At 32.8% G+C, this 15,040-nt stretch overlaps 1 protein-coding gene and 1 non-coding gene across 2 annotated transcripts; both read right to left on the bottom strand.

Moving 5' to 3' along the window:
- Nucleotides 1–2,765: 2,765 nt before the first annotated feature.
- On the bottom strand, nucleotides 2,766–2,867 carry LOC119608889. Its single transcript, XR_005231881.1, has one exon. It is a non-coding gene; the product is annotated as a U6 spliceosomal RNA (small nuclear RNA).
- Nucleotides 2,868–4,950: 2,083 nt separating this feature from the next.
- Nucleotides 4,951–13,970, bottom strand: LOC119608874 (homeobox protein 13-like). Its single transcript, XM_037963430.1, is given in 1 exon segment — nucleotides 4,951–13,970. A coding segment is annotated over 1 exon segment (3,033 nt). The 5' UTR covers nucleotides 13,142–13,970; the 3' UTR covers nucleotides 4,951–10,108.
- Nucleotides 13,971–15,040: the final 1,070 nt, after the last annotated feature.

Here is a 15,040-nt window from a genome sequence, read left to right as displayed (position 1 = left end):
AACCAACTAACTAACTAACTAACTAACTAACTATCGGAAGTTAAACAACGGAACAGCAGTGTTTAGAGATTAGATAACTCAGGTGCTTGAGTCACGTGCTGCTGTATGGACCGGTGGAACCCGCGTGTTCTTTACAAGGGACAGTGGTGGTGGTCGCGTAAAGCACTAGAACTCAATCCGAATGTATGTTGAAATCGATTTTCTAAAGACCCCATCTTGAATAAATCCTGAAAAATTCGAGAAGTTTCCTAACGGAGATACGAGCAAAATTTCGAAAAAGCATTTGATTTCCTCATAATTTATTATTTTTATACTTTTGTAGACTTAGGACCTAAGTAGTAAGCGAATATGCATTTTAAAAGAAAGATATTTCGGAGACCTTTCATTTCATATACATTATTTCTAGAAATAGAATAATGTGATCAAAATAATATCAATCAATTTCTTAAAAAGAATTTGTGCATTTTTCTGAAGATGAAGGGTACAAAATATTCGTCAAAATCCAAATTTATTACTTACTTGTTTTTTTTGTCAAAAAATACCTGTTTATATGTTTTTTTACTAAAAAAATATTTGTTAATTGTCATCTTTTTATAACAAAAACAATATATTGCGATTTTTGTTTTATGCTCTTTAGAGGCTAAAACGATCGTTTAATCTTGTTTGAATCTTATAAAAGAAAACGAAACTTTTAAGGGAATGACGTGTTTAACATCTTATCATAATGTGTACATACATTTGTATGTCTGTCTGTCCATCCATCTTATTTGCTTTGAAATCATAAAAAATTATATACATATGTATGTATGTATGTGTTTAAAAAAATAACAACAAATATTGTTTTTTAGTTAAAAATTACTCTTGATAACCAGACTAGAATTGACTAAATAATCATAGTCGTAAACTTGAAAATGTTTTATTTTAAGATTTAACCTAAAAATGGAAAACAACAAATAAAATAGTATAGTGATGAGCTGACAATGTTGGTGATGGTATAAAGTAAATGTTGCTAAAGTGAGAGGGTGAAGTAAACAAATTAATTTATGTAGATTATAACAATGTTAATGAATAGTATTCAAATTTAATAATATGTAATATATTTATTAGAAATATAACGTGGTACAAAAATTATATTTTTTATACACTAAAAACAAAATAAGTTAATAATTTAGCAGCGATTTTGGTTTCACGTTTTTTCTAATAAAAAAGTAATATTTTTTTATTTTAGTAGTTAAGTAAAGTAATTTAATTATATGGTCTAATTATCTACTTACCAACTTGCACCATGTTAATAAAATTTTTAAAGCGTTAAATTAAAAATAATGAAAGCATTTGTCAAATGTGACAAATCGTTTCATTAGAAAACTAATTTCAGCAGCCAGGTGATAACAAAAACTGCATCACAATCCAGTATAAATTTATACTGATTCTTTTGTTTCTATTAAAATCTTTAGACATTTTCAAAGATTTATGAATTTCTATAAAATTTTGTCTTAATACCATAATTTTGAACGATTTAGATTAAACTGATTTTCTTTAAGAAAAGCTGATCTATTGTGAACTTGTTTATGTCGAATGCTAGTTGTGAACTTTAATATCATTTTCAGAAGATGGCCTTGTATGGGGTCTAGGGTCAATACAATTCCGGGCTGCATTTAACTAAATTCAAGGTTCTTGCCATAATCCATATATTTATACATATTTTGACAATATTCCAGAGACCATTTGTATGGGGGCTGGGTGAAATCGTGAACCGATATAGCAAATTTTCAATATCAATCATTGTCTATCAATAGATAATAGGTTGCTTATCGGTAGTTCAACGCGCACGCGAACAGTCAAGTAGAGTCAAAGGGACTCCGTTTTGACAAGACCACTCCACTCGTCAGATGTAGTATTGTATAGTATTAGATCCAGCCTGTAGCCGTGAGAAATTTCAAGATGTCATTAAGTCTAGACCCAGATATCTCACCAAGGTTGGATATGAAGTTATTGCCAAGAAAACTGTTTCTCTTACCGGCTAGGGGAGGACATTCACAGAGAAAATGGAAGACCTTTCTTCTTTTTCCCTGTCTTTGCAACTGAAGGGGAGTACAAGCCGACTTGCATGTCTGCCTAGCATCCAGTGTCCCGTTATTACTGCTATCAACATCGATATATCCCGCCTATTTCGGGTTATAAGGTGTTTTATGCGTTTCTCATTGAAAGGCGGCCATCTTCCATCTTCCATTCCATCTTTTCAGCCTTCTGATTAAAGAATCTGAAGATACTGCTTTTGAAAAAACCTAACGGAGTTGCTACTAAATAATAGTCTTTATGCGCAGGGAACCAAACAAAGGTAATGTCAGACAGTTGATCCAGCCTTGACAGATCCTTCTAGCATTGTCTGACTAATTGCTATGTTGCTACAAATATACCCCACATTCTGACATTTTCGCAAATGTTTCAGCCAACACTACAGTTGTTGGTAAGACGGTGAGAGATGCTTGTCCCAGCTTCTACACAGAAGACACCAGAACCAATACCGCAGTAATTTTAGAACTATCAATAAAGATTCTGTTGGTATATTCGCTTCGTAGGTTACCACTACACCACTCGCTCCTAAAAGAACTCTGACTTTGCGCTTCAAGCAGATACATATATCCCATTATATGCAGATCTGTAGGTAGAATATGCAATATAATAATCAGAGCTTCTGAAGAACTAGTTCTTAGAGACCCTTTTATTCCAATCCATGCTGATCTCTGAAACTTCTTCTTAGTAGAAAAAATGTAGAACGTTTCACGATTATGCGTGTCATCCTAGTGCAGGGCCATGCTAATCTTCTGTGTATCGTTCCAAGTTTAGTATATATTACTCCGAAAAATTTTCTAGTTCCTTCCGTTTAGGACCTATCTCGACTTCATTAGACAGACGGACGGACATTGCTAGATCGTCTTAAAATCTAATAGGGATCCAGAATATACATATATGTATATATATGTATATATATAATATATATAATATATTACAACTATAATTTCGATGTGTATCGAAATCTCTCTATCAAAGTGTATGATGATCGATCCATAATTAACCCTATCCCCATATAACTCAAAATAACTGTACAGCGATGACATGAGAAGACAAATTGTGTGATGATTGATTCAAAATTGACCCTATCCCCCATATAAGGTCCACTACATAAAATTACTTTAACGCTACTTAAAACCTTTGTATTGGGATGAATTTTGACATAAACAAGTCCTATTAGAGCATACATCTCTGTACTATATCGTTTGATGATAGGTCCATAATTGACCCTATCCTCCATATAAGCTTCGCTTCAGAAAATTAGATCGGTTTATAATGGATCCACATAAATATTTGTTTATTCGTAAATGGTTTAATATTATAATAAAATTATAAAAACTCCCAGCTAGCAATTGGAATATTGTAAGATGATTGATTAGTAAACTGAGTCATTTTTGACTCTTTTTGGTGTCCTAAAGGGGATCAATAAGTTGAGCGCTTAAAAAATTATTCGAAAATGATCTTGATATAAAAATGAGTCGGAAGTGATCAGAAGGGGGGCAGCATAAATTAATTTTTTAGAAGAGTCGCGGATAGGGTACCATTTTCTCCCGACAAATGTATCATTTTTGATAAGAAAATGAGCGCATATGTGATCATTTTAATCGTGCAGAAGAGTCATAAATGTCTCGAATGTTATCAAAAATTAAAAAAAAATGCTAGCTGGGATATTTCTTTTCAACTCTCGCTCTTTAAATTTATAAATGACCCAAGATCTCATTAAGCCCCTATTCCGAAAATCATCCTAAAGTTCATATATATTAGTACCAATGTTATATAACAAAATTCAGCCTAAATCTAATAGTTGAGTAAACTGTTGTAAATAATAACAATGTAAATGATTTTCAATGATCTAAGTCCATATCTGGTTCCAAATTTTTTAAATACACTTAAATATTACGAGATATGGTTTTATGGAGGGAATATAAGAATCGGCATAGCCGAATATAGCACTTTTACTGATGTTAATTAACCAAGATATTTAATAATAATAATTCCATTTTAGATCGGTCTAGAATTCTGTATTATATCCCCCCACTTTTTAAAACTAAAGCAAACTTACCTTGTTTTTTTCAATTTCTTTAAAAACAAATTTGTATGAAAATTTTTGAATTATAATTAAAGATTTATTTGAAACAAATAACTTTGTTATTACATTATACATTTAAGGGATTTTTTTTTCATGTTTTATCTTTTATTATTTATTATAAATTATTAAATATATTACAATTATAATATTATACAATTAAATTTTATCTCAGCATTGACATCGAAAAAATTATTTATTTTTTCATTAGTTTAATGTTTCTTTTTCACTTTTTATTAAGATTTTATTTTATTTCATAAGTTTTTAATCAAAAAAAATCGTTAAGACCTAAATATTATAATAATTTCTTTAAGAAAAAAATATATATTTATTTTATTTTATTTAATTTTATGGTATTGTATATAATAAAAATATGTTTAATTTATATTTATGTATAATTATATTTAAAAAAAATTGTAAGCAAACATTTAAATATTAAAAAAAAAAATTAAAAACAAAATAAAAAAAATATTTTATTTTTTTTAACAACTAATGACGTTTTCAGTTTTTTTTTATACAATATTTTTTTTAATTAACAATTAAATTTGTTGTTGCTGTTGTTTAGTTTTTTATATTAAACTTAAAAATGGTACAGAAAGTAGTTTTCTTTTTTAAAATTTTTAATAATTTAAAAATTATTTGTTTTTATTATAAATATTTTACAATTATTTTTTTTGTTTTTCAGAGGACATAAAGCTTATTAAGTTTCGTTCTTTTTTTTTTTGTTTTATTTTTTTTATTTTATAAGAATAAGAGTAAAATGGAGTAGAATAATGTTTTAATTTTTAGTATTTTTTTTTTGAATAGGCTTTCTATCAGAGTTGTTTTTGATATCGTTCGTTATATTTTAAAAATAAATCGTCTTTAAAATTATATATATATTTATATATACATTTACACATACATATATAAAAAAATAATAAACAGTTCTGTGTAGTTATAGGTAGTATTTTAACGATAGGAAGTAGTAGTTTTAATTATATCAAACAATTTTTTTAATTAATTTTTTTCGTTTAAGAAACTTTGGAAGTTTAATTTAATTAAAAAATATTTAGTGTTAATTAAATTGTATTTGTGGTTAAATGGTTGTTTTTGCAGTTATTAAAGGTTTAATAAAATTTTCTTATTTCTTGTTTTTAAGATATTTTGTTTATAAACTATTTGAGAATTGTACAATTTTCTGGCATAATTTTTTTTGTATAAAAAATGTATAAGGATTTTATATCTATTCATACGATTACACAGTTCAACAAGTTTTTAACCCACAGTATAAAGTATACTTCTTTAAAGGATCAAATTGAATCTGAAATCAGAATTTATGCGTTACTTGAGGATTTAGGAAGTCGTTTTGGCCTTATTAGGGACATTTACGTTTATAAAATGACCTAATCCTCTGAAAGTTCAACCTGCCGATTTTAAGATAAAAATTTTAAATCTGTAATATTTTCTTCCTTCTTCACTGTCAAACTTCATATATATATAAAAATATAACGAATTCGCTTAATTTTTTTGTAAATAGGTCAGTAACTTCATTTTATATAGAATCGCCTTGATCAAGCCAAAGCCAGAACTGTAAAACTCTTTTCATAAAAAGATTAATTATTCGACCTTGCATAAGGCAAATGCATTCCAAATGCATTCTCCTGTGGTGAGTCATAATGACCATAAGAGTAATTCGTATAATTCCATAAAGTTTCATAGTGTCCGCCAAAGAATAATTTGCTATTATATCGTATAATATTGCTCCTAGTTTTTCACCCTCAATTCCTCACTGTTGTCTTAAATAGTTGTTTAAATAACTCCATTTTGTATGAGCTCGCTTTGAGAGGGACTAACTATTTTTTAATTGAAAATACCAGACAGTGAAACGTGTCAAAATTTGTTTTACTTTAATTTCTTAGTACCGCGTCCCGCGCGTTAGAGACTAAGTAATTCTAAAGAGAGTAGTTTACGATTCTTTTTATTTTAAAGTAAAGTGGAACTTGATGTACAAAGCCCCCAGTATTTTTAATAATGTTGCAGATATCACTGAGCTCCAACTAAACATATGATTCCCTGACAATTTATTCTATTTGAAAGTATTTATTTCCCGAGGTTTTAAGTCAGTCAGGAGTCAATATTACTCAATATTAAATCAAAATCGATCACACTATGGGATAGATATACATACGTCAGTGGATTCTGGAAATGCTTAACGTGTATCACGCAATCTTATGCTTTTCTAGAGCGAATAAAATGCGAATTTAGCCAAAGAGAGCGAATTCATTTTTATATGAAGTTTGGCACTTAAAAGTACCAGCACGATGATAATTCTAAAACCTACACCTTCACTTGAGTTTTTTTTTTTTGAAGTGTCTATTCACTAGATTACTTGAGGCCAGTGAATTGACAACTGTCTTCTCTCTCGCTTACAAAGGGGACACTAAAGTGGTGACTGTCTTCACTCTCGCTTACAAAGAGTACATACGCATTAGAGAGCCAACCTGAAGGTTAGATGTTAATAAAAATAAATGTAATTTTCGGATAAATTTATCGAACAGATGAGAACCCACTTATTGGCCATGAACATTTTCACTTGAGTTTTTTTGAAGTGTCTATTCACTAGATTACTTGAAGCCAGTGAATTGACAACTGTCTTCGATATCGCTTACAAAAGGGACACTAAAGTGATGACTGTCTTCACTCTCGCTTACAAATAGTACATACGCATTAGAGAATCAACCTGAAGGTTAGGTGTTAATAAAAATTAATGCAATTAACGGATAACTTTTTCGAACAGATGGCAACCCACACATTTATACAATTCTAAAAAAAGTGCCCAGCTGTTCTACTTAGGGTTTAGGTTAGGACATGTGCTTGTCTTAGGTCCTAGTAGGCACCTTTGTAGATTACAAAGGTGCATTATTGGCAATACCTGGCAATAATCCAATTCATTTAAGTTTTTTTTTACGTTTCCACTTTATAGATTACTCGGTGACTGTAAAGTGACGATTGCCACCGCTCTCACTTACAAAAGATACAAAGGACTGTATTCACCCTTGTTTACAAAGAGATTCGTAGATGTTAGACGAAATGACTGTCTTTTTTTTCGCATGCAATGACTCTGTCGAATCCCTACCACTTAGGGTTACCCCTAGCCACTGAATGCCCAGGTGACTAGCTATTTTTACATGTGCTTGTCCTACAAGGAAGTTAATCGTCAATCAAAGCTTAAGTTTATTTTTTAAGTGTCCACTCTGTCGCTTACAAAGGGACACTAATGTGAAGATTATCTTCATCCTCGTTTACAAAGAGTACATCCGTCACGAAAGACGAATTAGAAGCAACCAGGTGGTTAGACGTTAGTGGGTATCATAGTCTTTTTCCGATGCATTGACTCTTTGTCGAACTGCTGGGATTGCTGAGACCAGAAGTTATGCTAGTAACTAGTTAACCCACAACTTAGGGTCTCACCCCACTTACTTTAATATGGGCATGTCCTAGGAGGTCATTTCTTTAGAGATATTAACCAAGTAACACTTCGACTACAAATGGACAATTGATACAAAAATCTAATTTCAAATAATCCCTCTCTCGTTTAACTAGAATACAGTAAAATGACGAGCGTATTCGCTCTCGACTAGGTAGGTAGAGTAAAGATTGTTCGCTCTCTTTTACGAAGATTACATTGATGACGAATGGGTCAACCAGGTGGTTACATATTAGTGGAAATGACTGTATGTAAAATAGAGATTTATCAGAGAGAGAGAGAGAGAGAAGTAAATTTTTTACTTTGAAAGTAGAGATAGACAAACAAAACTTGTTAGAAGGCTCGCTTGTAACTCTCTCAGATGTCTGTTTGTAGATATGATATTGGTAGAGAACTCTCTGACGGGTTTTAACCATTTTTTGTGAGTTTAGATACATATGTTCTTATAAAAGGTCCTTAAATAGTTTATAAATCTCTGCATTGACCATTTTAGAGATTAATCGGCGAGAGAGAGAGGAAGACTTTTTCATTTTAGAGTAGAAATAGGCAAAAAGTTCTATTGCTCACATATACATACATACATAGGAAACTAACTAAACTTGTTAGAGAGCACGTTTGTAACTCTCTCCAATATCTCTTTGTAAATATAAGATATTAGAGAGCTCTCTCACGGGGTTTGTTAATATTTTGTGAGTTTAGGTATTGCGTTTATAAATCTTGATCCGAAATCTCATAATTTGATGTTTCTGATATTTTCTTAAAAAAATCCTAAATATTTCCAATTTCCAAATATCTATGAGAATATAGCTTACTCCTAATATCAGTTAATATCTCCGCGAAAACTATACTCTATTAAGGGATCGGCTATCATAATGGAATTTTGGTGAGATATTCCAAAAAAAAAATTATGTATAAATTCTCTTTATAAACAAAATATCTATTAAAAACTATTTATTTTACTTTATGTGTGTTTCAACATTTAATGAATGCAAGATTACAAATTTTTTTTCAGTGTAGGTTCACATTTATTTGACTATTTTTTATAATTGTATTCGATCATAATTTGTAGTAAAACTGTGTTGATTTTAATTTGTAAAATATATAAATATTAGCGCGGATAAAATATGTTTTTTTTTATATAGTTTTTATGAAGTTTGTTTTATGTTTTATTTTTAATATTATCAGCAATTCGGTTGCGGTTGTTGTGAGATGTAATGTGTGATGTGATGCATAAGTATGTTTCTTTTGTCACACGGGTCTAAGACACTTTTGGATTAAGGGGTTTAAAGGGAGCTGGCTGATCGTTAATGTAATCTCTGTTATTAATTTTTCTATATAATATATTTTTGTGTTTTGTTTTTGTTGTTTGTTTTTATGACTTTTGATTTTGATTGAATTTATTTCTTTTTTGTTGTTGCTTTTTGTTTTAATACTTCCCTATAATTCGATTTTATTGCACATATTGATTTTATTTAATTTAATTTAATATTGTATATAAATATATATAAATATTTCTTTGTTTGTTTTGTTTTTGTACCAAATACGTTTTAATTAAATTTTTTGTTTAATTAAATTAGATTTAAAACTCATTAAGAACCTGTTCTTTGATTTTACATTTTTTGTTGTTGTTGTTGTGTTTAATACAAATTAAATTTTGTAAGATTTTGAAATTGACGGAAAATATTTATGAAATTTAAGAGAACGAACATTTTAAACTAGAGTCTAAAACAAAAGCTTTTCTCCTATAAGTGCTGCTGTTTCACGGCAAAAAATTACTCAGCATATGATCAAGTGCGATCTATTGAACTTGCTAAGTAGATCGGGATTTATTCCCCAAATTGCACTCGTCCACGTGGTGAGTATATTCACATTTAGTAATTTTGTCCCACCGTATAATAGACTTGTATCTGGTCTATCGAAATATAATATATATCACAGGAAATATGATCAACAAATCCATAAATTAAAACGTTTTTAAAAAGGTCTAAAATAGGACAAATAGTATTTATAAGGAACTAATAAATAGCCTTTGTATTTATAACACTTCAGCACAGCTGATTTTGACTGTTAAACGATCCAACAATATCATTTTTAAAGTATTTTGAATTTAAGTAGATCGGCATATATAATAGATCCTTTTATGGCACAAATGAAACCATTCATACCAGCAACTTATAGAATATTTCAATCGAAATAATATAGAAAACATTCTCTCTTAAATTTCAGAAATACTTCCTCCGCTATAGCTTAAATTCTGTACATGGTAATTTAGGTTATTTGAAAGCTTATCAAGTTCAGGCTGTTGCATTTGCTTTACCAAGAGAGGAGGGGAGGGGACTGTTCTAAACTATTTTTTTAACCAAATATGTATATAAATTTGCTTCAGTTCTTTGGCGCTCTCTTCTATGCTAGAGGTTACAAGTCAGTTTTACTATGCCGGGTCTATCTATATGTAATATAATGATTCGAAATGACATGATTTAGAAAAAGAAATTTCGTACCTCATCGTCTTCATCATCGTGAGCCTCGTCGTTGAGTTGGTCGTTTAAGCTGCTTAAGATATCGTCTCTATTAACATGGGTATCATTTAGTTCCTCACCACAAATGCTGTTGGTGGTGTCAATGCCAATGCCGCCGCCGCCTACACCGCAACCAATGGCACAGTTGGAGGAGGTGGTGTCATCATTTTGAGGTTTATTTACATGATGATGATGAAGTTGTGTTGCCAGGGGAGGATTGCCTAATACTTCTGTTACATCGACAAGCGGACCTAGGGGATCGAACGAGTCCTCTAAGAGGATACCACTCTCAATAGCTGCAACAGCTTCCTCGTAGTATCAGTTAAGATCTCTACGAAAACTATCCTCTATTGAGGGATCGGCAATCATGATGGGATTTTGTTCCGATAGCATTTGTAATCCGGCGCCATCGATAGGACCCAAATCAAGGTCGAGACTATCGAAGATATCACGCGATGAGGAATAATCGGAGAATATAATTTGGGGTATATTTGTAGTGGTTGTAGGTATGTGTGCTTGATTCTGTTGCTGCTGCTGCTGTTGATGATGATGGTGATGATGATGATTGTTGTGTGATGATTGCGTTTGATTGTGATGCATTTGATTCGCTGTTTGATTATTTAGATGATGATTATGCTGCTGCTGCTGTTGTTGTTGCTGCATTATGTGCGCGGATGGTGAAGGTACAGGCGATACACTACCACCCAACATTGTCAGACCGGGTGATGATACCGACAAAGGGGAAGGCGAGTGATGCGGCGAATGCATAGGCGAATGATGTGGCGATGTTTGGACCGATAACGACAGCTGCTGCTGATGTGGCGAATGTGCTGACATAGGTATAGGTAAGGGCGAGGAAGGTGGTGGCACACCATGTGATAAAGGCGAAGGTATGGGTGATGAATTGGCCGATAATATGTCTTGTCTATCATTGTTATTCATCAGACCTGTTCTACAGGCATTCGCAGGACCATTGCTATTCGCATTACTACTCGTGCTACTTGTGGTCGAATTATTGTTTAAAAGTTGTTGCTGTTGATGGTGATGTTGGAATTGTTGGGAGTTATTTCGCTGCTGCTGCTGTTGTTGTGGTAAATTGTTATTATTATTACAGTTGGATGTGCTATTTGTTGAGTTCGTTCTTGTTGTATTTGACGGGGTATTGGATGACGGTGTTGTCAAATCTCCAAAGTCTATTATTTTAGTATTAAAGTTATTGTGTTGCTGGTTGCCCATGCCCAAGTCTTCAAATTCCAAAGCATCGTAATTATTTTGCGGCGACTGACTATTATCTCCCAGATGAAACTGTTCGAAGTGATTATGAAAAGCAGGATTAAGCGTATTATAACCAGTGTTGGAGTCCAGATTCCCAAATGTGGTTTGTAAACTTTGTGTTGGTATTTGGTTTTGTGGGTTTTGACTACTATTCGCTCCGCTAACGGAGGAATTCAGATTACTTTGACAATGTCTTATGGGACTAGGCGGTGCACTTGTGTGTATATCGTTGGCTGGGCCCGATGTTAAAAGGCCGGGGGAAGAACCAGGACTGGGTGGATTTAATGGTTGACGATAGTCCGTTAGATTACCCAGTGTTGGCAATGTGTTAAGGGCAGCGGCTGTATTTTGTGCTGTGTTCGTTTGCTGTACATTCACGGGCGATTGTACAGACAAGTTGGTAAAGGACAAATGCGGTGAGGTTTGAACATTAGCTGTGGGGGTATTGGTGGCAGATGTTGGAGAATTTTCCTGTTGATGGTATGGAGAGGGAGGGCCACCCCCACTATTACCTCCACCTGCTGTACTGGGAGGACTAAAGGGACTAGGCGACTGATCCCGATCATGACATCCATTATTATGATGTGGCGATAGGATGGGCGAAAGAGTCTGTTGCTGTTGTGTTGCTGTTGTTGGCATCATTTGTGTGCTGCTGTTATTGGTTGCATTTGGTTGGTTCGCATAGTGTAGGGAAGTTAAGTCGGGTAATGAGCCGGTGTTGTTAAATGATAATTGCTGTTCGTGCAGGGATTTGAACATGATATTGGAGTTGTTGTATTTGGCATTGACATATTGTTGTTGCTGTTGTTGGTGGTGATGCAAATGTTGTTGCTGCTGCTGCTGTTGTTGCTGCTGTAAACTTTGTTGTTGATTTTGTAAATGTTGCTGTAGCTGTTGGTGCTGTTGTTGTGCTTGTTGTTGCTGCTGCATTTGTAAACGTTGATGCTGCAGTTGTTGCTGTTGTAGTTGCTGCTGTTGTTGCTGTAGCAATGTGTTTTTTCTTCTTTGTGCTTGTGGACTATAACTGCGCCCTATATTGGGCGATTGAGATCTTTGGCTGTTATGAGTTTGATGTTGATGATGATGGTGATAATTGGCATGCAGAGAATTTATATCGCCCATACTGGGTACTGGACTGGATGCGCCAAAATTTCCCTCTGTCAAATTGTTAAGCGTTTGATGTAAAGCAGAATCGGAATTTGAACGTCTCCAACTACTACTATCCATGGGTGGACTTAAATAACTGTTTTGTGTTTGTTGCGTTACACCGCTTAGCATAAGACCGCTGGCGGTACTACCGTAGGGAGATCGATCTTGTTTACGTTCCGAGGGTCTTCTCATGGGGCCAACACCTACACTGCGGCCTCTTGATTCTCGATATGTGGGAGAGCCAGATGTTGTGTTTATTATACCAATACCACCACCACCACCTCCTCCTCCGCCACCGCCTCCTATACTTCCACTACCTCCAGCATTTGCATCCGGAGAAGCACCACCACCACTGGCTCCACTACTTGTACCACTGCCACCACTACCGCCACTTAAACTAGCATTTCTATGTAAACCATTACCATCGGTTAGATCTGTGTTGCCTAGGACATTATCTACGACTCTGGTTGCCTTAACCTCATTCATAATTTTCTCAAATTCAGCTGTACCCTCAGCTTGTTTTTGCTTTTGTAAAGCGATTTTTTCACTAAATTTACGTGGATTCGCCATTATTATTTGTATTTGTGCGTTTGTATTTAACTTGAGCTTTTCACCCACAACCTTCTCAGGCTTCCCAAAGTATAACTCACTTGCTCACCCACCGCTTTACTCTCTAACACTTGCTCTTTTACTCTCTTCAGTTACTCTAATTGTAGTGATAAACGCCAGTTGTTATTTTTAAATTTATATCTTGTTTAATTTTTTTTAATAATACAGAACAACTACAACTGCTGTTGCTACAGCCAAGTTGTCTGCAATATCTGTTACGTAGAGTATACGTAGAACATGCGTATTAAAATGGAAAAGGGGGAAATAGAAAACCCGTTAGATGAGAGGTTTTTAGTTTGTTGCCATTAATAGACAGTGAGTTGAATATGGGTGACCAAAAAGTGGGTGGGTTGGGATGTTTAGTTATTGTTTTGAAATGACAAAAACAGATAATTTGTTTGTTTTTATTGTTTTATTTTTCAGAATGCACAAGATATGCCGCATTAGCACAATGACCGTAGATCGTATGTCGTTTTAGCACAACAACAACAACATAAATAAACGGTATTGATAACGTGGCATTGATGATTTAAATATAGATTAACATCAGACACACACATACAAATACATAGTCGAGAATTTTGATAGAAAAGATATAAGAGCCGTTAGAAAGAGGCAGGCAGTAACAGTTAGAGACACACGTTATTGGTACAGGGTTAATATTATCATTGTATGCATATGAGTTTTATTATCGTCGTCGTCGTTGCCGTTGTTGGTTTTTGTTTTTGTTGGCATTTATTAAACGTGTTGTTGTATCGGTTTATGCATTCGTTCGGTCGGTAGATGATTTGATTTGAGTTTATTGATGGGTTTTTTATTGTTTTTATTTTATTTACACACACACAAGTAAACACACACATGCAAAGGTATTTATATCCATTGAAATCGTTTAATAATTCGATAAAATACAAAACCAATAAATACATATACATACATACCGCATCATATATGAGAGTTGTTGTTGTTGTTGGTTATATCAGGATATCAATAAAGCATAATTTAATAGAAATCGTATTCAAAATGAAAGGAAGAAAAGTAAAAAAGAAATGTACATTATTATGGGAAAAATTATTACTTAAAAATAATTAAATAGACATAATTAAGCAAGTATTTCATAAGAATTTATTTAAAATGCTGTTATTAAAATTAGTTTTAACTATTTATCGTATATACTAATTTACAAATCGTATTAAAAACAAATTAACCCTTTTCAGTACATAATGACATTTGTGCAGAGAAGTCCAAACTTTCAAAAGTTTTCAGGCTTTTGAACAATTTATTATATTGGGATGAGATTGTAATGAATTTTGTAATAAATACTATGAACATGACATTTTTCCCAAACCAAGTTCATTCAAAATAAGTTTCCAATCTATCATTTCAGCTCATAAAATGTCCTTTATCATGGCTTAGACTAGACTATAGACTAGACTACAGACTAGACCATAGACTAGATTGTAGACTAGACTATAAACAATAAAGCACAATTTATATAATAGACTATAGACTATACTATAGACTATGTAGACTTTAGATTATAGACCAGACTATAGACTAAACTATAGACTAAACTATATAATAGACTAAAGACTAGACTATAGACTAGACTATAGATTAGACTATAGACTAGACTATAGACTAGACTAGACTATAGACTAGACTAGACTATAGACTAGACTATAGACTAGACTATAAACTAGACTATAGACTAGACTATAGACTAGACTATAGACTAGACTATAGACTAGACTATAGACTAGACTATAGACTAGACTATAGACTAGACTATAGACTAGACTATTGACTAGACTATAGACCAGACTATAGACTAGACTATAGACTAGACTATATACTAGACTA

The sequence above is a fragment of the Lucilia sericata genome, unplaced genomic scaffold (genome assembly GCF_015586225.1).
Source record: "Lucilia sericata isolate MDLA Ls3-8-SP2 unplaced genomic scaffold, ASM1558622v1 Contig000894F_arrow, whole genome shotgun sequence".
NCBI classification, from domain to species: domain Eukaryota; kingdom Metazoa; phylum Arthropoda; class Insecta; order Diptera; family Calliphoridae; genus Lucilia; species Lucilia sericata.
This window is presented reverse-complemented; position numbering and strand designations above follow the sequence as displayed.